At 40.9% G+C, this 25,498-nt stretch overlaps 1 protein-coding gene across 7 annotated transcripts in view; it reads left to right on the forward strand.

Annotated features, from left to right (window-relative positions):
* TTC23 (tetratricopeptide repeat domain 23) overlaps positions 1 to 25,498 on the forward strand; it is a 158,583-nt gene that overhangs the window by 62,064 nt on the left and 71,021 nt on the right. For 6 of the 7 annotated variants that reach the window (XM_027521741.1, XM_027521736.1, XM_027521735.1 and 3 more), the window contains 3 exons: positions 3,137 to 3,260; positions 8,665 to 8,815; positions 9,005 to 9,130. In XM_027521741.1, coding sequence (XP_027377542.1) covers positions 3,137 to 3,260; positions 8,665 to 8,815; positions 9,005 to 9,130 — 401 coding nt within the window. Of the gene's footprint in view, positions 1 to 3,136; positions 3,261 to 8,664; positions 8,843 to 9,004; positions 9,131 to 25,498 lie in introns of all 7 variants that reach the window. The other variant, XM_027521740.1, reaches the window with a different exon arrangement.

A 25,498-nucleotide genomic window follows, 5' to 3' on the forward strand; every position in this document is an offset into this window, starting at 1 on the left:
TTGTAATTTATTTCTTTCTCATACACTGTGTTCATTTGCTCTGTGTCCAAGGAAGCCATTCCCTAAATTTCCTGGCTCTTAGAGGCCATAAAAAGATGTTTCCCAAAAGAAGAAATACACACACATGAAGCCAATAAACACATGAAGATGTTCAGCCTTACTAGCTTTGCAGGAAAAAAAATGAAAACTAAAACAAGGAGAAATAGCTAACTGACAAATTGGCAAGTTAACCCCCAACTAGTGCTGGGCACTGTGTAAGGGGCATTTCATGCTCACATGCCACACTGGAAGGGAGATGTGGGATGGAAGCAGCTGCTCATGGAAGCTGTCTAGCAAACTCCAGCAAAGCCTCAGGGCTTTGCATATCCTTTACCCAATTGTCATGTTCCCAGGAATTCATTCTAAGAAAATACTTACAGATATGAACAAAGCTATCCACACAGGATGTTCAGAGAGAAAAAATTTCTAAAACAACCTAAGTGCTTAAATATTTGTGGGTTGAATAACTCATTTATGATATATCCATACAGTAAAATACTGTACAGCCATTAAAAATTATCACAAAACATGATATGGAGAAATGTTCACAAATTGTGAAAACAAGTTGCAAACAGGTATGTAGCTTATAAGCGTATTTTTAAAAAGAAAAAGATATATAGATTCACAAGAATGAAGAATAGAAAGAGATTTAGCTACCTACTTATCTTGAAGAGGTGCAATGGCAGGTGACTTTTCTTTTTTCCTTCGTTTGCTCACTTGTATTTTGATAATGGGCCTTCCCTGTTGACTCAGTGGTAAAGAATCTGCCTGCCAATGCAGGAGATGCAAGCTTGATCTCTGGGTCAGGATGATTCCCTGGAGAAGGAAATGGCAACCCACTCTAGTATTCTTGCCTGGGAAATCCCGTGGACAGAAGAGCCTGGTTGGCTACAGTCCATGGAGTCTTGAAAGAATCGGGCACAGGTTAGTGACTAAACAACAGCAACATTTTGATAAAGAGCATATATTATTTTTGTAGTAAGAAAAGTGTTACTTTTACTATACTACATATAGGAAAAAAACACAGCTCCATCTTCCTTTATCACTGTGGAGTGAGCACAGTGTGCCCTCAGCTTCTCTTGCTAAATCAGAAAAGCAGCTGTCTTGGGGTCAAGTATCTGGCCATGTACTCTTGTCAAGGGAATGTTTCACAGTGAAAGTGTTTCTAACCCACGTGGAAACTGTGTGGAAGTGCAAGTCCTTTGAGCTTAGGCATTGACCGGGAGGGTCGGGTATCCTGGGTCTTCTCCTGGGTTTTCTACACAACTCTGTCCTTATTCTTACCATTCTTCCTCTGCTTTACTCCCTTAGGCTGCGTACCTTCTACCTCCTCTTTTGCTATTCCAGCTATCTATTGCTATATCACATCCCAAGACGTACGTGTGTGTGTGTGTTAAGTCACTTCAGTCATGTTGGATTCCTTGCAACCCTATGGACTGTAGCCTGCCAGGCTCCTCTGTCCATGGGATTCTCCAGGCAAGAATACTGGAGTGGGTTTCCATGCCCTCCTCCAGGGGATCTTCCCGACCCAGGGATTGAACCCTCATCTGTTATGTCTCCTGCATTGGCAGGCTGGTTCTTTACCACTAGTGCCACCTGAGTAGGCAGTCTTAGACCAAGACTTGGTGGTGTACAACAAAAACAGTGATTAATTTCGCTCATGAACCTGCAGTTTGTGCAGAGCTCAGTGGGGTCTGGTCAGCTCTACTCCGTACAGCATCAGCTGGGCTCAGCAGGTGTGGAGCATCTGCTGCCAGGGTGGCAGTGTTCTGCAGCTGACGGACGCTGTCATCAGCTCCTTTCCGTGGAGGCCTCTCTGTGGGGCCGCTTAGGCTTCCTCATGAAATCATGGTTAAGCTGTTAGTCTTCTGGGGCTGCTGTGGCAAAATGCCACAGCCTGGGTGGCTTCAACCAAGAAAGTTTGTTTTCTCACAGTTCTGGAGCCTAGAAGTCTAAGGTCAAGGTGTTGAAAGGGTTGGTTTTATTCAGCACCCTCTCTCCATGCCTTGCTGACTCCTGCCTTCTGTGTCCTCACAAAGCATTTCTCTGTGTGCCCATTTCTCGTGTCTCCTTCTCTTCTTATAAGGACACCAGTATATTAGATGAGGCCCCCATTGTGATGGCCTCATTTTAACTTCTTCACCTCTTCAAAGTTCATCTCTCCAAATGCAGTTATATTGTGAAGTACTTAGCACTCCAACAAATGAATCTGAGGGTGGGAGACACCTTTCGGGTCATAGCAAGTTCCAGGAGTGAGTACCTAAGGGGAGACAGAGAGTAGAAGCTGCCAGTTCTTTAAGGCCTGGGCCCGAAAAGTGGTGCTGCCTCACTGCCTCCATGTTAGTTTAACCAAGCAGTCATAAACCCATATTCAAAGAAAAAGGACATAGACCACCGTCTCTGGATGGAAGGAGTGTCAAAGAATTTCAGAGCTGTATTTTAAAACCACCAGCCTTGCTTTGAGAATATTGCTGCTCTAAGCTGACCTGGAGCTGGAATCCACACCATTCACTATTCTCTTTGTCCTGGCACTGGATGAAAATGTGCTTCTTACTCTTTTAACAAAATCTGCTTGCAAAGTCCTGCTGACCTCATTGGCTGTGCTAATATCCCAGCTACTAAAGAAGATGTTTGAATTGAGAGCTAGAGGGTGTTATTTGAAAACTACCACCACTGGCCTACTTGTGTCTGAAGATGTAGGAGCTGGTCATTTATGGGCAGCTTCTTTATTCCATAACATTTTCCACTATTTACTATAAACTTAAATGTACTATAAATTTTACTCTTTTTTATGTATATTGTCTATTTCACCCAACCAGATAAATACCCTGCCACCAAAAACATATCTTTGTACTATAAACTTAAATGTACTATAAATTTTACCATTTTTTAAATGTATATTGTCTATTTCACCCAACCAGAAGAATACCCTGCCACCCAAATCAGATCTTAGTTTTGTTCTCTGATGTATCACACATATTTAAAACCATGCCTGGCCCATAATCATCACTCTATAAATGTATATTGAATGGATAAAAGTACACATTAATTTTGTACCTTGTTGTCTAACTAGTGGGCCTGTTTTTCCTTCCTTCAGTACAAAAAGGCTCTCCATGAGCTCGTGCACTGCATGGCTCTGACAAGGATCTGCTACGGTGATTCCCACTGGAAGCTGGCCGAGGCACACGTTAACCTGGCTAAGGGTTATCTTCAGCTGAAAGGTGAGTCTGCCTCAGGCTGTGGAGGATCAGCTGGCTGGTTTCTGCTTTTTTCCCAGACTTGGCTTAACTTTAGGAGGGTCAGGTGTTCTTAGATGTTCTCCTCTCCACACATTGAGAAGCCATTTCCTTTCACAGCCAATATGATTTTCTAATATAATATGCAAAAAAGAGAAGGAAGATTTTAGCCCTGCAGAACTTTATTCTTTATGATCTTAAAAACAGTTCTTAGGAGAAAATTGATTTGTTAGCTTTGAAGGCATTGTAGAAATGGCCTAGGGTCTAGAGTCGGAGCCTAAAATAGAATCCATTCATATATGTATTGATGGAAAATCTCTTGCCTGTGAGACCAAACCCCTCCCCCCAAAATAAAAGGCTAAATCAAGCTGGCAGTAAGCAAAAGGTAACTTATTGATTCATACACCTTAAAATCCAAGGGTAAGTCTTACTGTAGACTTAGCCAGTGGAGAAGGCAATAGCACCCCACTCCAGTATTTTTGCCTAGAAAATCCCATGGACGGAGGAGCCTGGTAGGCTGCAGTCCATGGGGTCACTAAGAGTCGGACACGACTGAGCGACTTCACTTTCACTTTTCACTTTCATGCATTGGAGAAGGAAATGGCAACCCACTCCAGTGTTCTTGCCTGGAGAATCCCAGGGACGGGGGAGCCTGATGGGCTGCCGTCTATGGGGTCGCACAGAGTCGGACACGACTGAAGCGACTTAGCAGCAGCAGCAGCAGACTTAGCCAGATCCATGTTTTCAAACAACATGATCATATTTCCATTCCTCTCTTTCTCCAGCACTTGACTCTGCTTTCCTCTGTATTGGCTCCATTCTTAGCCCAACTTTGCCCACATTGGTGGCAGCAAGGTTGCCAGCAGCTTCAGGTTTCCCTCCTCAGCATTCCCAGGATAAAAAAGAATGTATCTTAACCAAAATCTCACAGTTTGGGGATTCTTATTGGGATGACTTGGGTTGTATGCCAAAGACAAAAACTAGTCTGAGGAAATGGCAACCCCCACCCCAGTATTCTTGCCTGGAGAATCCTGTGGGCAGAGGAGCCTGACAGGCTGCAGTCCATGGGCTTGCCAAAAGTCGGACACGACCTAGCAACTGAGCACACGCACATGGTCTGATTGGCAAGACCTGACTCTGCTTCCATTGGATCCTGGGGGAGAGGCTGGCCTTGGCTAAATCATGTGGACTGAGTGTGCAGGGGCATTCTCAAAAGAAAAGAGGGCAAGGGAGAATAGATGCAGAGAAGGCAAAAACACAGACTGGCAACCGTGGACAAGATGCACAAGAGCACGTCTCTGTCCCTTCAGCTGAAAAGAGATGATACTGATAATGATGCTGCTGCCTTCCCAGCATCATGGATCAGCCCAATGAGTGAGTAAATGAAGTGAAGTGGAAAACACCACAATGCTATGCTTACAACTGCTACCCAATAAACTTAGCCGAACCTAACAGGTAGACTGGTCCTACCTGTTAGATCAAAGACTGTTAGAGCCAGAGGGGACCTTGAAGATCATCTAGTTCAAACCACACCCCTCTACCCCCTGTTTTCTAGATTCAGAGGAAACAACTAGTTTGATTTGAAACAGGCTGCCCCAGGTCAGACCATTAATAGCTGACCCAAGACTCAGATCTAGGATTTTGGTTGCCAGTGCAAATGTCCTGGCATCTGGGATTTTAAGTGATGCTTTCCCACCACAGTCTGCTACCTTTCTTCATTATGGACTTTTTTTTACTCAAATTAAAATAAAAGCAGTATCTACTAGTTACTGAGGTCTCATTGAGTGCCAGGCACCATGCTATTTTCCACATATAATTTCATTTAATCATCACCAGATGGCGCTAATGGTAAAGAACCTTGATGCCAATGCAGGAGACTTAAAAGGCGTAGGTTCAATCTCTGAATCCAGAAGATCCCCTGGAGGAGGGCATGGCAATCCACTCCAGTATTCTTGCTTAGAATCCCATGGACGGAGGAGCCTGATGGGCTATAGTCCGTGGGGTCGCAAAGAGTCAGACACGACTGAAGTGAGTTAACACATACACACACACACACACACACACACACACACACACACACACACACACTTCACTACTGTGCTATGAGGCAGGTAATGTTATTTTCTCTGTCTACAGTCCAAAAAGATAAGGCCAAAATTTCTGGGTAACTGATGGAGCAGGAAATCTGGGCAGTGTGATTTCAGGGCTAGCATTCTTGAACCTCAACCCATGCTGCCTCCAGTAGGTTGAGTTCCAAGTTCCTTGAAGAAATAGACAAATGGTTGTTTGAGGCCTTACAAATAGCTGAGAAAAGAAGAGAAGCTAAAAGCAAAGGAGAAAAGGAACTGTAAACCCATTTGAGTGCAGAGTTCCAAAGAATAACAAGGAGAGATAAGAAAGCCTTCCTCCATGATCAATGCAAAGAAACAGAGGAAAACAATGGAATAGGAAAGACTAGAGATCTCTTCAAGAAAATCAGAGATACCAAGGGAATATTTCATGCAAAGATGAGCACAATATAGGACAGAAATGGTATGGACCTAACAGAAGCAGAAGATGTAAAGAAGAGGTGGCAAGAAACACAGAACTATCCAAAAAGATCTTCACAACCCAGATAACCACAATGGTGTGATCACTCACCTGGAGCCAGACATTTTGGAATGTAAAGTCAAGTGAGCCTCAGGAAGCATCACTATGAACAAAGCTAGTGGAGGTGATGGAATTCCAGTTGAGCTATTTCAAATCCTAAAGGATGATGCTGTTAAGTGCTGCACCCAAAATGCCAGCAAATTTGGAAAACTCAGCAGTGGGCATGGGACTGGAAAAGGTCAGTTTTCATTCCAATCCCAAAGAAAGGCAATGTCGAAGAATGTTCAAACTACTGCACAATTACACTCATCTCACACACTAGCAAAGTAATACCCAAAATTCTCCAAGTGAGGCTTCAAGAGTATGTGAACCGTGAACTTCCAGATGTTCAAGATGGATTTAGAAAAGGCAGAGGAACTAGAGATCAAATTGCCAGCATCTGTTGGATCATCGAAAAAGCAAGAGAGTTCCAGAAAAACATCTACTGCTTTATTGACTGTGCCAAAGCCTTTGACTGTGTGGATCACCATAAACTGTGGGAAATTCTGAAAGAGATGAGAATACCAGACTGCCTTACCTGCCTCTTGAGAAATCTGTATGCAGGTCAGGAAGCAACAGTTAGAACTGGACATGGAACAACAGACTGGTTCCAAATCAGGAAAGGAGTACATCAAGGCTGTATATTGTCACCTGCTTATTTAACTTATATGCAAAGTACATCATGAGAAAGGCTGGGCTGGATAAAGCACAAGCTGGAATCAAGATTGCCAGGAGAAATATAAAAAACCTCAGATACACAGATGACACTACCCTCATGGCAGAAAGCGAAGCAGAACTAAAGAGCCTCTTGATGAAAGTGAAAGAGGAGAGTGAAAAAGTTGCTTTAAAACTCAACATTCAGAAAACTAAGATCATGGCATCTGGTCCCCTCACTTCATGGCAAATAGATGGGGAAACAATGGAAACAGTGACAGACTTTATATTTTGGGGCTCCAAAATCACTGCAGATGGTGACTGCAGCCACGAAATTAAAAGATACTTGCTCTTTGGAAGAAAAGCTATGACCAACCTAGACAGCATATTAGAAACCAGAGACATCACTTTGCTGACAAAGGTTTCTATAGTCAAAGCTATGGTTTTTCCAGTAGTCATATATGGATATGAGAGTTGGATCATAAAGAAAGCTGAGCACCGAAGAATGGATGCTTTTGAACTGTGGTGTTGGAGAAGATTCTTGAGAGTCCCTTGGACTGCAAGGAGATCCAACCTGTCAATCCTAAAGGAAATCAGTCCTGAATATTCATTGGAAGAACTGATGGTAAAGCTGAAACTCCAATACTTTGGCCACCTGATGCAAACAACTGACTCATTGAAAAAGACCCTTATGCTGGGAAAGATTGAAAGCAGGAGGAAAAGGGATAACAGAGAATGAGATGGTTGGATGGCATCACCAACTCGATGGACATGAGTTTGAGCAAGCTTCGGGAGTTGGTGATGGACGGGGAAGCCTGGCATGCTGCAGTCCATGGGTTACAAAGAGTCAGACACGACTGAGTGACTGAACTAAACTGAACTGATCATCTTTTATAATATTGCATATGTTATTGGCACTAATAAATTTCTGGTAGGTTGATTATGTGCTTTAAAAAAAAAGACAAAATTCTGTAAGTGCTCCTACAAAAATAGCATACCCTGGATTTTTCTCTTTTTGCCTGTATTTATTTATTTCTTCTTCATTTTTTAATTTTTTAATTGAAGGATAATTGCTTTACAGAATTTTGTGTTTTTCTGTGATACATCAGCAAGAATCAGCCATCGGTACACCCATGTCCCCTCCCTCCCATCTTCCTCCCCATCACATCCTTCAGCCTATCACAGAGCCCCTGTTTGAGTTCCCTGATTGATACAGCAAATGCATGCCCTGGATTTTCTCCATCAGAAAATCTATTCTGTTTTATAGACATAGGAGCAGAATGAACTTCACATTTTGACAGCTTTATTTATTTATTTATTTATTTTAGAGATTGAAAGTACAATTCCTTGTAATGAAGAATGTAAGACCAGGAGTATTGGGATATGAGTGGAGGGGTATGTTGTTGCAGGGAAGAAGGTGAGGGTATGGGAAAGTGAGAAGTCCTGATACTCCTAATATCACCTTTTCCACAAATGAATATGCCAGTGGAAGAACACTAGAACCCGCTGGGAATTAGTTCTTGGTAGTAACTGGTTTTTAAACTCCATGTGCTTACCACATGGAAATAAGAGATTGTAGCACATTAGCCCCTTATCTCATTGGAATTGTTTGTCAGTCTTGGTAAATATCATCATATTTGTATTATATTAAAGCAACTTTAAAGTTATGATTATGGATGGGTGAGCAGAAGATTCAGAATTTTTAGTATTCCATTAAGATTGGTATCACAAAGCCAGGAGTAAAATTTATGAACATTTTATTTCCTTCCCAGAATGCTGCAGTCTTTGTAAATTCCTTTTGTTTTTTATAATTATTTATAACATTTTGTATCTGATACTGGTGAAGTTTCAGAGCTGTTCAGTTTCTGCTTATTCTGTTGATTTCCAAAAAGAACATGTGGAGGAAAAATTTTTATCTTGAGAACTTCCAGTGACTGTTTCTTCCAGTTATGATGGTTATTTCATGCTGCCCTGAAACAACTCCACATGCCAGATGCAGATATGTGAAGTCACCGCATTAGATTCCCCGGCCAAAATCAACTATATTCCTGTCCAACTGAAGTGAAAGAGAAACTGAGACTTCCTTTCTTTTTTTTTTTGTCCACAGGAATGTCACTACAAGCAAAACAACATGCAGAAAAAGCCAAAGAAATCCTCACCAGCTCCGTTGCGCCTCCATACAGTGACAATACAGATGTTTTCAAGTGTTCGGTTGAGCTGTTCCATACCCTGGGGCAAGCCTTACTCTCCCTTCAGAAGTATCCTTTTGCCTCTAATCTTTACAGGTAGAAATACCATTCATAGTACTTGCATTTAATTTTAAAGGCCAAATCAAAAGTTGACAGGTGGCTCAGGAAGGGTGATGGGCAGTATGAGAGCCAAGGATGTCCAGGAGCCGGGGCCCCAGAATGCAGCATCAGATATAAAGTTTTCTGAACACAACTCAGGTTCAAGGAAGCTTCAAAGAATTTGACAAAGGCAGAGATACTTTCAAAGGAGATGCTCCAATGTGGAAAGATTATAAAAGAAGAATGGATGGAAATTCAAGCGCGGATCAAATTGTCATTTGCACAGTAAGTTTCCGGTTTAGGACTTTCCATATAGGTGATTACTGGAGGTTCTTTGCCAGAAGATTCTGTCTTCAAACAGGAGGAGCTTCTCCATGACATGGCCGTGGCTTCTCCACAGCCGTTTTCCAGCAGTAAGAGGGGGGACCACAGTCGTGTCAGAGCAGCCACAACCAAGGCTTACACAAATCAAAGTGGTGCTCGTCACTAGGCGTGTGGTGTTCCCACACCCGCCCTGGCTCCTAGAGCCCTAGTGTCATCCTCTTGGTTTTCTCTTTCTCGCCTGCTCTCCCTGCCCTGCTCCTCACACTCCTATTCCCTTCCCTTCCTCCAGCCCCGTTTTCCTTTCCTCCCCTACTGTTCTAGTCTAAACTGTTTCAATATGTTGATTTTATGATTAGGGCCTCAAAGGAGAAAGATCTTAGAGATATCTGAATCCATGAGAATGAGAGGATTGTTCCCCATTCTCCCTGACCCCACCCTACACTCACCAAGTAAACCCCGGTGGAAGAGAGAAAATGCTTGGAGCCTGGGGAAGGAACCTTGGGTGGGCAGCTTATCTATCCCTTTCCAAAGGCCAACCCCAAGCCAATCCTCAGAGCAGTGGGGTGACAGGATTTGCATACTCTGAAAGGGTGTGTTTGTGGAAAGAAGAGGGCAGAGAAAAGTCTGTTCTAGAAGAAGCACAGAATCCCCAGCAGACCTACATGGCGACCCTTAACCCAAGCTGGAAGAATTCACTAAATTAATAATCAGACTGCTTGATTCCCAAGGGACCTCAGGGACCCAGTGGACTCATTTTTAAGAAGGAAAGGGCCCCGAAGGAGCACACCTACTGCTTCCATATGAATGGAAGCTGGGAACGGCTAACTTTGATCATGCTTTTAAAGACATTTTTGTGATCATAAGTCTACTCTTGTTAATTTATTTGGGAGTGTTGTTGGATATGAAATACAGAGAATTCATCAGTCCATGCGAACTTTTGGTATCCTTTTTTAAACTGAGTTTTTCCCTTCCATCTCTGATCCTTATTCTCATTCTGTCTCGTACATATCTTAGATACCTTTTTTTTTTAACATTTTTTTGATGTGGCCCATTTTTAAAGTTTTTATTGAATTTGTTACAATATTGCTTTCTGTTTTATGTTTTAGTTTTTTGATCTCAAGGCATGTGGGATTTTAGGTCCCCTACCAGGGATCGAACCCTCACCCCCTGCTTTGGAAGGTGGCATATTAACTCCTGGACCACCAGGGAAGTCCCTCATAAACACCTTTTTAAACAATGACCCATGTCTTTAAATTTGCATCTCTGAATAATAAATAGTATTGTTTTCTGCATTTGTACATTTTAGGTCTGTATGAATTTGCCATGTGTGTCTCACTCCGTTTCTCGCTTTTGTCCACTTGGCTTTTATCCAGCTGTTGCCTGTGCAGCGCCGCGGCCTGCTCTGTTGTGCTCCGTAGAGTGCATCTGCCCTCCTGTGCGTGTCCGTCCTGCTAGCGGTGGTATTCGGCTCGTGCCCAGCTCCCACAGTGCTGCTGCCATGAATATCCTTGTGCAGCTCCACTTAGGAGTCTCAGGGAGACTTTTTCTGAGGCTTGTGCTCCAGGGATAGGATTACATGGTCACAGGGTACACTCATACTTCAAGGTCACCACACTAGCCAATTGCTATACCCATCTGCACTCCCACTTGCGTGACACACGGATTCCTGTTTTCTCACATCCCCGACAGTCCTTGGCATAGTTGGTCTTTCTAACCTTTGTCACCTTGATGCATATAAAAGTGAAAAGTGAAAGTCACTCAGTCACATCCAACTCTTTACAACCCCATGGACTATCCAGTCCATGGAACTCTCCAGGCCAGAATACTGTAGTGGGTAGCCTTTCCCTTCTCTAGGGGATCTTCACAACCCAGAAATTGAACCCAGGTCTCCCACATTGTAGGTAGATTCTTTACCAGCACTTGTTAATTCTACTTACTTTTCTCTTATTAGTGAGTTTGAGTACCCCTTCACGTACAGTTTAGCCATTTGGGTTCCCCTCCTATGAACAGCCTGTTAGCATTCTTTCTGGTTTTTCTTTTGGGATTTCATGTATTTTTTTATTGTTAACTGAGATTTTCTTGTGTATTATAGATTGGTAATACTACAAACATTTTCTTTTATCTATTGCTCATTTATTAGTTTTGTCTATGATGTTCTTTATGATGTGAAACTTGAGTTTTCTAGAGTCAAATCCATTAATTTTTAACCTTCTGATTTATGCTTTGGAGGTTTATTTAGAAAGTCTTTCTCACCAAAATATCAAAGATATTCTCCAAAATGTCTCTGTGAGTCTTACTTTAACCCATCCCACATGTTTTAACATGGAGCACTGTCTCTCACATCAAGTCTTAGTAAGTTCATAACTTACTCTATAATTAGTCTTTAATCCAAGGATTATTCAAATGATGTGTGTTCTAGTTTGCAGATATATGGGGTTTTTTCCAAAAATATTCTGATATTATCGATTTGTAATCTTACTGCATTGTGGGAAGAAACATATTTGTATAGGATAAACTCTTTGAAATTTACTGAAATTTCCATAATCAATTTTTGTGAATGTTCCAAGTGTGCTACCAAGGGAAGCTGTATTCTTTACTCATTGTGTTTAAGGCTCTAATAACTCCATATTATGGTAACTTTATTAATTCTGTTACTCAAATTTATATATTTTTTTATCTTTTGCCAATTTGATACATTAGTTCTTAAGGTAAGTGTGCTTAAATTTTGAACAATAATTATTGATCCATCTATAGCTCCCCCATGGTTCTGCCAGTCATTGTTTTATATACTCTAATATATTCTGTTGGGTGGGAGGAGAGTTAAACAGCCTGTCTTCTTCATCCATTATTTTATTTGTCAGTATATATTGCTCTTACTTGTTCCCAATCTATTTTGGCAGATATTAAAATTGATACTCCAGCTTTCTTGGTGTCAATTTTCCTATATTATCTTTTTCTCTTAATTTTCAGTCTTCATATTTTCTGTTTAATTATTGATATATTTGAGTTTTTTAATTTCCTTTTGCCTACTAGTTTTATGTTCTTTTCTTTCTCCTTTCTTGCCTTCTTTAGTTTAGTCAAATATTTTTGTCATTCCGCTTCCCTGTATATTAACTGATGAGTTATACATTATTTTTTTCTTCTAGTGATTACCATAGCATTTTTTGCTTGTATCCCTGGTGTATTACATCTAATATAATTAGTCAATTAAATACTTTCTAGATAATATAAGGAACTTCAGTTGAATTCAGTTGCTCAGTCGTGTCCAACTCTTTGTGACCTCATGGACTGCATCACGCCAGGCCTCCCTGTCCATCACCAACTCCCAGAGCTTGCTCAAACTCATGTCCATCGAGTTGGTGATGCCATCCAACCTTCTTATCCTCTGTCATCCCCTTCTCCTCCTGTCTTCAATCTTTCCCAGCATCAGGGTCTTTTCCAATGAGTTGGCTCTGATCATATCAGCTGGCCAAAGTATTGGAGCTTCAGCTTCACCATCAGTCCTTCCAATGAATATTCAGGATTGGTCTCCTTTAGGATTGACTGGTTGGATCTCCTTGTAGTCCGAGACAATCTCAAGAGTATTCTCCAACATCGCAGTTAAAAAGCATCAATTGTTTGGCCCTCAGCTTTCTTTATAGTCCAACTCTCACATCCATACCTGACTACTGGAAAAATCATAGCTTTGACTATACAAACCTTTGTCAGTAAAGTAATATTTCTGCTTTTTAATATGCTTTCTAGGTTGGTCATAGTTTTTCTTCCAAGGAGCAAGCTTCTTTTAATTTCGTGGCTGCAGTCACCATCTGCAGTGATTTTGGAGCCCAAGAAAATAAAGTCTGTCACTGTTTCCATTGTTTCCCCATCTATTTGCCATGAATGGTATGGGACTCATTCATGTGGGTGATGGGACCAGATGCCATGATCTTCGTTTTTTGAATGTTGAGTTTTAAGCCAGCTTTTTCATTCTTCTCTTTCACTTTCATCAAGAGGCTCTTTAGTTTCTCTTCGCTTTCTGCCATAAGGGTGGTGTCATCTGTGTATCTGAGGTTATTGATATTTCTCCTGGCAATCTTGGTCCCAGCTTGTGCTTCATCCAGCCAATCCCATGATGTATTCTGCATATAAGTTAAATAAGCAGGTGACAATATACAGTCTTGACATACTTCTTTCGCAATTTGGATCCAGTTTGTTGTTCCATGTCCAGTTCTAACTGTTACTTCTTGATCTGCATACAGATTTCTCAGGAGGCAGGTCAGGTGGTCTGGTAGTCCCATCTGTTTAAGAATTTTCCACAGTTTGTTGTGATCCACACAGTCAAAGGCTTTAGCGTAGTCAATGAAGGAGAAGTAAATGTTTTTCTGGAATTCTCTTGCTTTTTCTATGATCCAATGGATGTTGGCAATTTGATCTCTGGTTCCTCTGCCTTTTCTAAATCCAGCTTGAACATCTGAAAGTATTCGGTTCACATACTGTTGAAGCCTAGCTTGGAGAATTTTGAGCATTAGTTTGCTAGCGTTGAGATGAGTGCAATTGTGCGGTAGTTTGACCATTCTTAAGTAAGTTCTTAAGTAAGGAACTTAAGTACGTTAATTCTCCCTTCCCTTCTGCGTGTGCTTAGTCACTCAGTCATATCCAACTCTTTGCAATCCCATGGACTGTTGCACACAAGGCACCACTGTCCATGGGGATTCTCCAGGCCAGACTACTGGAGTCAGTTGCCATGCCCTCCTCCAGGGGATCTTCCCAACCTAAGTGTGGAACCCAGGTCTCCTGCATTGCAGGTGGATTCTTTACCATCTGAGCCGCCAGGGAAATCCCTCTTCCCTTCTGCTTGATGTTCTATTGGTCTGTACTTAAATCAGTGTGTATTTCATCCAAGACAAGAACAAAGAGGAAGATGTTATTGGTAATACATATAACTGAAAAAGGGCTCATAACTAGAATCTGTACAGAACTCCTATATGTCAATAAAACAAAGACAAATAACTGAATAGAAATGTGGGCAAGAGACTTTTTTTTTTTTTTTTGCTGCACCATGCAGCTTGTGGGATCTTAGTTCCCCGTCCAGGTAGTGAACTACAGCAGTGAAAGTGCCTAGTCCTAACCACTGGACTTCCAGGGAACTCCCGGCAATAGACTTTCAAAAAAAAGGATACCCACGTAGCTATTAAACGTATTAGATGACATTCCTCTCATTAGTCACCCGGGAAATAAAAATTAAATTCACAGGACACTACTGCATTTCCACTAACATTGCTAAAATTTTTAAAAAACCCATAGCATCGAGTTGGCAAGTATGTAGTGCTCTCCTGTGTTTGCTCATATGTGGTTGTTTAGAATTTATTTGGTGTAGCTACTTTAGAAAATTTTAGCTTTATTGCTAAGTTTTTTTAAATTATTTATTTGTAATTGAAGGATAATTGCTTTATAGTATTGTGTTGGTTTCTGCCATACATCAACAGGAATCAGCCATAGGTATACATATGTCCCCTCCCTCTTGAACCTCCCACCCCATCCCACCCCTTCCCACCCCTCTAGGCTGTTACCAAGCACAGTTTGAGTTCCCTGAGTCACACAGCAAATTCCCATTGGCTGGCTATTTTACATATGGTAATATATATTTCCATGTTACTCTGTCCATACTTAATACTCTATGACCCAGCAGTATCACTTCCAAACATACACCCAACAGAAATGCAGACATATGTTCACCAAAAGACATAGCCAAGAACGTCCAGAGCTATGCTATTTGTAATAGCCGAGAATTAGGAACAATTCAGATGTTCATCAGCAGTAGAGTAGATAAGATTGTGATCTGTTCATAGAAAGAAAGTGATCAGGATACTCCTATGCTTAATATGATGGGTGACTCCCACAAACATGGTATTTATGAAATAAGCGAGACTGAAAAGAATTCATACCGTATGATTCCATTTACCTAACAGGAGGAAGAGGGTAGTAACTGGGAGGGCTACCAGTCCAGAATTTCTTCCTGCCCAGAAGTAGGTGTTCTGTCTTATACTGTAAAACAGGAAATATACACAGATATGAGGACCAAGATCTGATATTTGTTGAGACTTGACTAATGTTATTTGTAATTAATGTTAAGCACTTGCTACAAAATTGAGTAAATTATCCTCTGACAAAATCCACTGCTTCGTCAATACTTTCCAAACTAGCAGTACCAAACCTTGTCAGCAGATGGCAGGCCTTGTACGCATATGTGCTGAATACCTGCGGAGAATTTAGGTTAATGTTCCAAGATGTCCTCCGAAGTTACTGTATTTAAGGGGAGTTGTTTTAAACTTCACTGCTTCTTTTTGTCCTTACTCTTCACTCTAACATATTCGTTGGAACATACGTCTTTAAACTGCATGGTTTTCGTGAACTTTATTTCTCCACTGAAGTGTGACTCTTTTGTCCAAACCGATCTGCTTTAGAAAGTAACAGGGCTTTGGTTTTGGATGTTTCTACAGTTATGCTCACAACCACAAGGGCTTTTTTTTTTTTTTTCCCTGTCTTGGAAGTGGAAGACCAGGATAATGTCTTAGGCAGCTCTCGCGGGATTTGTGTTTCTCCTAAAAGGGCATCTTTCTGTGCATCCTCGTCCTCCTCCTGCCTCGCCTTTTATGGTGCCCTTCAGGCCAGGCCAGTTCCCTTCTCCTTGAGCTGACAGATAAGGGCTGAGGGTGACGCAGGCTCCGTGCCTCCCATCCCTGACTGTGGCCTGAAGCGTCATTCCTTCCACCTGCCCTTCTCTGTCCCCGCACTGCTTCATTCAGTGATTATTTCTCAACTTTGGAGAGGAATCCAAATCTTGTGTTCCTGTGTGCACAGTTGTTTTTTCAAATGGGGCCAAGATAGTCACTAGGAAAAGCAAGCAAAGTTTTTACAGTGTTAAGGATTATTTTCTATCCTAATTACTGATAGATTCCCCAGACACAGATAATGTCTTTAAACAAGCAAGGATACACGATGTTCATGCACCTGTACACAAACACACATCCCTTTTAAAATCTTTCTACATGGCATGATAGTGATGGCCTATTGAGACTGCCGCTCTGAAACACGGGGCCTGTCCCTAGCTTTCTCTGCGACTGCGTGATTGGTCGCGTTCGGAGTCCTCCGCAGCTTGCCCAGAGAGCACTTGGCTGGGCCTTGCTTGCTGTGCCGAACTAGCTCTCTAGGGTGCCTGTGATAAGTAGATAGTCCTCAGAGCATCAGCAGGACACCTCCCTGGTATCTCTAAGGAACGTGACATGGTCTATTCGACAGCATGGCCTGAGAGGCAGGTGGCCCTGGGTTCACGTCAGCATCCTTCCAGCCCTCGCAGCTGGAGGACCCTGAACAAGTCCCGCCCTCGCCTTTTCTGTTGAGATGGGACCAATCAGCCTCCCAGAGGGATTCTGTGGTGGTAAAATAGACCCTACATTAAAGCATCTGAGTACATCATAAGCCTAAAAAAAAGTGTCTGTTTTACTGTTGTTATCTAACTGAGCTTTTGCCTTTCTGCTATTTCATCTTGGAAATGGTTTTATTGTAAAGCATGTAGTACCTACATCACAGAGTAAGATACCGTACTTCAAGACTGCCCCTAGCTTGCAATATTCTTTCCTGTACTTTTTTCTATGACTTGAGAAGGCTGTTTTGTTTTTTGTCTTTGCTCTTATGAAGTGCCTAAGCTAAAAATTATATATATATATGTATATAAATATCTCAGTATGTAGATATGTGTGTATACATATACATGTGTATGTTTTAAGCTCGGGTTTGTTTTCTCTTTCTTCGTCTAGATTCATTATAGCCACAAGATTTGGAAAGTGATTCTAACACAAGTTTTCCAAAGAGGCAAGAAGGTGGGGGCGGGTTCTCCCTTAGCCAGTACTTCCTGAGAGGGGGCAGGAGGTAATGGAGAAAACAGCTGCGAGTAGGAAGTGTGGTCTGTGTCCCTCCCCATTCACCTCATTAGAATGATGGAGTTCCACTTAGTTCTACACGCTTCCCTGTAAAGCATTCCCGGGGCTTTTGTTGTGAATGTTTGGTGCCTCAGTCATAGCCTTTGCTTTTATCATCATCCTCACTAAATTAGCCCAGTCAATGACCTCCAAATCTAGCTTCGCTTCTTCTACTCAGCCTCTGTTATTTAGTTCGTGCCATCGCCTGGAGGTCCTTGGTGTCTTAAGTGCACCTCTGTAGGTGTGGTTCTTTAAAGAATCGCTTTCTCTGCACTTATCCTTTGGGCATTAAGGCTCTGACAAACGCTCCTGTGCTCTGAACTGCTCCTCCCTTTCCCGCTCCCAGGAAACACCGCACAGCTCTCCAGAGGAGATGTTTGTCCGGTCAGATCCTCCCATGCAGTGCTCTGTATCCGGAATGCTTTATGCCTAACAAAGAAGGAAATAACTTGGTTTTTCCTGTTATTCTTCGTCATCCCATATCCCCATGATTGAAGATTTTAGGTTATTTTTTTAATTTGGGAAAGCAGACAACCACATGGCACAGACCACTTTTCTAAACTGGAGTCTACTGCTTTGCACCGCTGCGTTAGTTTCTGCTATGCAGGCACATGTACACACATCCCCTCATGTTTGGATTTCCTTCCCAGTAGACCACCTCAGAGCACCGAGTAGAGTTCTCTGTGCTGAACAGTAGTTTCTCACTAGTTATCTATCTTATTCATAGTAGTGTATCTATATCAGTCCCAACCTCCCAATTCATCCCACCCTCCTTTTCCCCTCACTTGGTGTCAATATGATTGTTCTCCATCTCTCTCTATTTCTGCTTTACAGATAGGTTCGTATGTACCATTTCTCTGGATTGCACATATATGCAGTAATGTATAATATGTCTTTTTCTAACACTTCACTCCATATAACAGCCTCTAGGTCCATCCATGTCTCTGTAAATGACACAATTTCATTCTGATTTATGGTTGAGTGACTTTCGCTGTATACATGTACCACATCTTTTTGATCCATTCCTCTGTTAATGGACATTTAGGTTGCTTCCATGTCCTGGCTATTATAAATAATGGTGCGACAAACATTGGGGTGCATGTATATGTTTGAATTATGTTTTTATCCGGGTATGTGCCCAGGAATGAGATTGCTAGGTCATATGGTAGTTCTATTTTTAGTTTTTTAAGGAACCTTCATACTGTTCTCCATAGTGGTTCTATTAACTTACATTCCCATCCCTTTTCTCCACACCCTCTCCAGCATTTATTGTTTGTAGATTTTTTGATGATAGCCATTCTGTCTGGTATAAGGTGATAACTTATTGTAGTTTTGATTTGCATTTCTCTAATAATTAGTGATGTTGAGCATTTCATGTGTTTGTTGGCCACCCATATGTCTTCTATGGAAAAATGTCTAATAGTTCTTCTGCCCATTTTTTTATTGTGTTGTTTTGTGTCTTTTTGTTATTGAGCTGCATGAGTTGTTTATATATTTTGGAGATTAATTCATTGCCAGTTGCTTCATTTGCAAATATTTTCTCCCATTCTGAGGGTTGTCTTTTTGTTTTGTTTATGGTTTCCTTTACTTACAAAAACTTAAGTTTAATTAGGCCCCATTCGTTTATTTTTGCTTTTAGTTTCATTACTCTAGAAGGTGTATCAAAAGAGATCTTGCTGTGATCTATGTCAAAAAGTATTCTGCCTGTGTTTCTGTCTAAGAGTTTAATTGTCCAGCCTTACATTTAGGTCTTTAATCCATTTTGAGTTTACTTCTATGTGATATTAGGGAATGTTCTCATTTCATTCTTTTACATGTAGCTGTCCAGTTATCCCAGCACAGCTTATTGAAGAAACTGTCTTTTCCCCATTGTATATTCTTGCCTCTTGTATCATAGATTAGGTTACCATCAGTGCGTGGGTTTGTACCTGAGCTTTCTCTCCTGTTCCATTGATCTATGTTTCTGTTTTTGTGCCAGTACCGTATTGCAATTGCCTGTAGATTCGTAGTATCGTCTGAAGTCAGGGAGCCTGATGCCTCCAGCTCTGTTTTTCTTTCTCAAGATTGTTTTTTTACTATTTGGGGTCTCTTGTGTTTCTATAAAAAAATTGTAAATTTTTTTGTTCTAATTCTGTGAAAAATGCCATTGGTAATTTGATAGGGATTTCACTGCATCTGTAGATTCTTTGGGTAGTATAGTCATTTTCGTGACATTGATTCTTTCAATCCAAGGACATGGTATGTCTCTCCTTCTATTTGTGTCATCTTTGATTTATTTCATCAGTATCTTATAGTTTTCTGAGTACAGGTCATTTATCTCCTTAAGTAGGTTTATACCTACGTATTTTTTCTTTGTTGCAATGGTAAATGAAATTGTTTTCTTAATTTTTCTTTCTGACATTTTGTTATTAGTGTATAGAAATGCAAGAGATTTCTGTGTATTTGTATCCTGGAACTCTACTAAATTCTTTGATTAGCTCTACTAGTTTTCTGGTGGCATATTTAGGATTTTCTGTGTATTGTATCATGTCATCTACAAACAATGACAGTTTTATTTTTATTTTCCAATTTGCATTACTTTTATTTCTTTTTCTTCTCTGATTGCCAAGGCTAGGCTTTCCAAAACTATGTTGAATAATAGTGGTAAGAGTGGGAACCCTTGTCTTGTTCCTGATCTTAGAGGAAATGCTTTCAGTTTTTCACTATTGAGAATGATGTTTGTTGTGGGTTTGTCATATATGATGTTTATTATGTTGAAGTAGGTTCCCTCTATGCCCACTTTCTGGAGAGATTTTATCATAAATGGGTGTTGAATTTTGTCAAAAGCTTTTTCTGCATCTATTTAGAGTATCATATAATTTTTATTCTTCAATTTGTTAATATTATGTATCATATTGATTGATTTACATACATTGAAGAATCCTTGCATCCCTGTGGTGAATATGACTTGATCGTGGTGCATGATCCTTTTAATATGTTGTTGGATTCTGTTGGCTAGTACTTGGTTGAGGATTTTTGTGTCTATGTTTATCGGTGATATTGGCCTGTAATTTTTTTGTGTGTTGTATCTTAGTCTGGTTTTTGTGCCAGGGGATGTTGGCCTCATAGAATGAGCTTCAGAGTGTTCCTCCCTCTGCAATTTTTTGGAAGAGTTTAAGAAGGATGGGTGTTAGCTTTTCTCTAAATGTTTGATAGAATTTGCCTGTGAAGGCATCTGTTCCTGGACTTTTGTTTGTTGGAAGATTTTTAATCATAGTTTCAATTTCATTACTTGTGATGTGTCTGTTCATATTTTCTGTGTCTTCCTGGTTCCGTGTTGGAAGGTTGTACTTTTCTAACAATTTGCCCGTTTTTCAGGCTTTCCATTAATGTTTATGTTTACTTGTAGTAGTCTCTTGGGATCCTTTCTATTTCTGTGCTGTCAGTTGTCACTTCTTTTTTATTTCTAATTTTATTGATTTAAGTCCTCTCCCTTTTTTTTTAATGAGTCTGGGTAAAATTTTATCAAGTTCATTTATCTTCTCAAACAGCCAGCTTTTTGTTTCATTAATCTTTACTTTTGTTTTCTTTGTTTCTATTTCATTCATTTCTGCTCTGATCTTTATGATTTCTTTCCTCCAACTAACTTTGGGTTTTTTTCCTTCTTTCTCTAGTTGCTTTAGGTATAAGATTAGATTGTTTATTAGAGATTTTTCTTGTTTCTTGAGGTGAGGTTGTATTGCTAACTTCCTTCTTAGAACTGTTTTTGCTGCATCCCATAGGTTTGTGGGTCATTGTGCTTTTTTGTCATTTGTTTCTAGTTTTTTTTTTAATTTCCTCTTTGATTTCTTCAGTGATCACTTGGTTATTGAGTAGCCTGTTGTTTAGCCTTCATGTATTTGTGTTTTTTCAGTTTCTTTTCTTCCTGTAATTGATTTCTAACTGCAGTGTCATCAAAAAAGATGCTTAATACAATTTCAATTTTCTTAAACTTACTGAGGCTTGATTTGTGACCTAAGATGTGATCTATTCTGGAGAATGTTCCATGTGTACTTGAGATGAAAGTGTATTCTGCTGCTTTCAGATGGAATGTCCTATAAATATCAGTTAAGCCCATATAAGTCTAATGTGTCATTTAAGACTTGTGTTTCCTTATTAATTTTCTGTCTGGATGAATTATCCACTGGAATAAGTGGGGTGTTAAAGTCCCTCACTAGTATTGTGTTACTGTTGATTTCTGCTTTTATGGCTGTCATCATTTGCCTTATGTATTGAGGTGCTCCTATTTGGGGACAAAAATGTTTACAATTGCTATATCTCCTTTTTGAATTGATCCCTTGATTTTTGTGTAGCATCTTTCCTTGTCTCTTGTAATAGTCTTTATTTTGAAGTCTATTTTGTCTAACATGAGTACTGCTACTCCAGCTTTCTTTTGATTTCCATTTGCTTGGAATATTTTTTTCCATCCCCTCACTTTCAGTCTGAATATGTCCCTAGGTCTGAAGTGAGTCTCTTGTAAATAGCATGTATACAGGTCTTTTTATTTATTCAGCCAATTTATATCTTTTGGTTGTAGCATTAATCCACGTACATTTAAGTTAATTATCAATATGTATGTTCCTATTACCATTTTGTTAATTGTTTTGGGATTGTTTTTGTAGGTCTTCCTCTTGTGTTTCTCACTTAGAGAATTTCCTTTATCATTTGTTATAAAGCTGGTTTTTGGTGCTGAATTCTCTTAGGTTTTGCTTAAAGCTTTTGATTTCTCTGTCAAACCTTAATGAGATAGTTTCTGGAAGAGAAACTGGTTGTAGGTGTTTTCCTTTCATCACTTTAAATATATCCTGCCATTCCCTTCTGACTTGCAGAGTTTCTGCTGAAAAATCAGCTGATAACCTTATAGGGATTCTCTCATATGTTACTTATTGCTTTTTCCTTTCAGCTTTTAATATTCTTTTGTTTTAAATTTTTGTTTGATTAATATATGTCTTGGTGTGTTTCTCCTTGGGTTTACCTGTATGGGACTCTCTGCACTTCCTGGACTTTGGTGACTATTTAATTTTCTTTGTTAGGGAAGTTTTCCACTATAATCTCTTCAAATATTTTCTCAGTCCCTTTTTCTTTCTCTTCTTCTAGAACCTCTATAATTTGAATGTTGGTGCTTTTAATGTTGTTCTGAAGGTCTCTAAGACATCCTCATTTCTTTTCATTCTTTATTCTGGTCCATGGCAGTTATTTCTGCCATTCTGTCTTCCAGCTAACTAATTGTTCTTCTGCCTCAGATATTCTGCTGTTGATTCTTTCCAGTGTATTTTTTTTCATTTCAGTTATCATGCCATTAATCACTGATTACTTGTTCTTTAGTTTTTATAGGTTCTTGTTAAACGTTTCTTGTGTCTTCTCAATGTGTGCCTCCATTCTGTTTATAAGAATTTGAGTCATCTTTATCATCATTGCCTTGAATTCATTTTCAGGTAGATTGTCTATTTCATCTTTATTTACTTGGTTGTGTGATTTTTTTTAACCTTGCTTCTTCATCTGCAGGACACTTCTCCGTCGTCTCATTTTGTCTAACTTACTATATTTACAGTCTCCTTTCCACAGCTTACAGAGCCACAGTTCCTCTTGCTTCTGTTGTCTATGCCCTGGTGGATGAGGTTGGTCCAGGGACTTGTGTAGTCTTCCCGGTGGGAGGACTGGAGCCTGTGCTCTGGTGTGTGAAGCTGAGACTTTCCCCTCTGATGAACAGGGCCACATTACGTGGTGTTTGGGGGTGTCTGCAAGCTAAGATGACTTTAGGCAGCATGTCTGATGTTGGGTAGGTCTGTGATCCCATCTTGCTGGTTGTTTGGCATGAGGTGTCCAGCACTGGAGTCTGCAGGCAGTTGTGGAGAGCCAGGTCTTGGTGTCAACGTGGCTACCTCTGGGAGAACACATGCCGATTACTATTCCCTGGGCCCAGGAATTCTCTGGTGGTCCAACATCCTGGACTTGATGCACCCACCCAGGCTTGACCCATGGTCAGGGAATCAAGAAGCCCACAAGCTGTGCAGCATGAAAGAGAAAAAAGAAAAAAGGAAAAGAAAGCAAAGACAAGCCAAACCCAAGACAAATGATAAAAACAAAACCAAAAAAATAGAAACAAACAAGGAAAAAAAGAAAAGAAAGAAAAAACCCTGAAAAACAAGAGAACAAGAAACTAAAAAATGCAAACATCAAGAAAGACTAAACTAACAAAAACAGAAAGTGAACTAAAAAAATACCAAAGAAAACATAAAACAAGCGCACAAAAACAATTTTTTAAATGTATTTAAAAATACATTTAAAATACAAATAATAAATAATAAAACAACTGAACAAAATGACACAAACAAAAAAGAATAATAGTAATAATAATATTTTCCTGGGGCCTCTACTGTCAGTGGACAGGGAAGCCTGGCATGCTGCAGTCCACGGGGTCACAAGCATCAGATACAACCGAGCGGCTGAACCACTGTCGGTGTTCTTGCTCCCGCAGTGAGCCACAGCCAACCCCCGCCTCCCCAGGAAGCCCTTCAATACCTCTGGGTAGATCTCTGGACCCACTGGTGGGCACTGTTTCAGCAGCTTAGACTCTGATGTGGCTTAACTCCTTCATGTACTTGCCCCAAAATTCACTGCTGCTAAAGCTAGACCAGTCTCAGCTGTGGGAACACTCATTGTCCACTCAGATATTCCACAGATGCGGGATTTACCAAGCAGCTCGCAGGGATTGAATCCACAGCTGGTGCAACTGCGTGGAGAGATTTCCTTTCCTCCTCTTAGCTGCAGCACCCCTGGGGCTCGCCTTTGATTTCACCCTTACCTTGGTGTGCGTGCCCCCCTCAGGCCCATAGGCAAGAGGGAGCAAAAGCAGTGACTAATAGGGGCACATTTACTCACTTGGGGGGTGGGTGCTTCCCAGGTGGTGCTAGTGGTAAAGCATCCACCTGCCAGCGCAGGAGATGCAAGAGACACAGGTTTGATCCCTGGGTTGGGAAGATACCCTGAAGTAGGGAATCACACTCCATTCTAGTATTCTTGCCATGAACAGAGGAGCTTGGTGAGCTGCAGTCCTGGGGCCACAAAGAGTCAGACCCAGCAGAGTGACACTGTCTGACTGTCTACTTGCTTAGGCCAGGGAGGGATATCCTGGCCAAACTGGGGTGTGTGTGAAGTGCCTGTGGTGGTGGAAACCGGCAGGCAGGTACAACAGACTGAGGCAAGTGTCAGGCAGTTGCAGTAGACTGGAATCAAGAAAAGGCTATCCATCTCTCAGTCCTGAGTCTGGGCTACAGGAGGTCTCCCATGTTGGGACATGGTTTTTCTGGTGGGGTCCCTCCCAGCGCCCACAGAGGCAGGGGCTGGGGTGTGGGGTGGGGGTGGCTCCACCCTTGCCCATCACTCAACAATGGCACACACATAGGTTCCTAGGCAGACCACGCTTCCTTTAGCGGCATTCCCGGCTATAGAGCTCCTCACTCACGTCCCCTCTTTTGTATCTGCACAACCAGCTGCAGTCCTCTCCCTGAGCCCACAGCTCAGGTTGGGGTGCATGGGGCTGCAATACAGATCACGCACGCAATTCTTACTTTGTCTTGCCTTCCACAGTCCACTGCTGTGTTCTCCTTTGATCCCCAAAAGTTCCTTTTCTGTCCCAGCTGATTTCCACAACATGAGGGGGTTTTCCTGAGTGTGGGAATGTCTTCTCACCTTTAATGTCCCACTGAGAATGCTGGTCTCTCTTCTGATTCCTCTTTTCTTCTTTTCTTTCTTTCATCCTACCTATTGCAAGAAGATTTTGTCTTATCCTTTTAGGTGTCTAAAGTCTTCTGCTAATGTTTTGCTCTGTGAGAATTATTCCATTTGTAGATGTAATTCTTGATGTATTTGTGAAGAGAGACGAATTCTACATCCTCCTATCTTGCCATCCTGACTCCTCCTGCCATTACTTTCATAGACTTTTATCTACTTTTTTATTATTGAATCCTCTAAAGCTTTACTATTTTTATTTTTTGTTGAATTATAACTGATTTATAATATTAGTTTCAGGTGTACAACATACCGATTCAATATTTTTATAGGCTGTACTTCATTTTACCTTATTACAAAATACTGGCTAAATCTCCCTGTGCTGTACAATGTATCTTTGTTACTTATCAATTTTATACTTAGTAGTTTGTACCTCAGAGAAGGAAATGGCACCCCACTCCAGTACTCTTGCCTGGAAAATCCCAAGGGCAGAGGAGCCTGGGAGGCTGCAGTCCTTGGGGTCGCTAAGAGTCAGACACGACCGAACGAGTTCAGTTTCACTTTTCACTCTCATGCATTGGAGAAGGAAATGGCAACCCACTCCAGTGTTCTTGCCTGGAGA

The sequence above is a fragment of the Bos indicus x Bos taurus genome, chromosome 21 (genome assembly GCF_003369695.1).
Source record: "Bos indicus x Bos taurus breed Angus x Brahman F1 hybrid chromosome 21, Bos_hybrid_MaternalHap_v2.0, whole genome shotgun sequence".
Taxonomy (NCBI): Eukaryota; Metazoa; Chordata; class Mammalia; order Artiodactyla; family Bovidae; genus Bos; species Bos indicus x Bos taurus.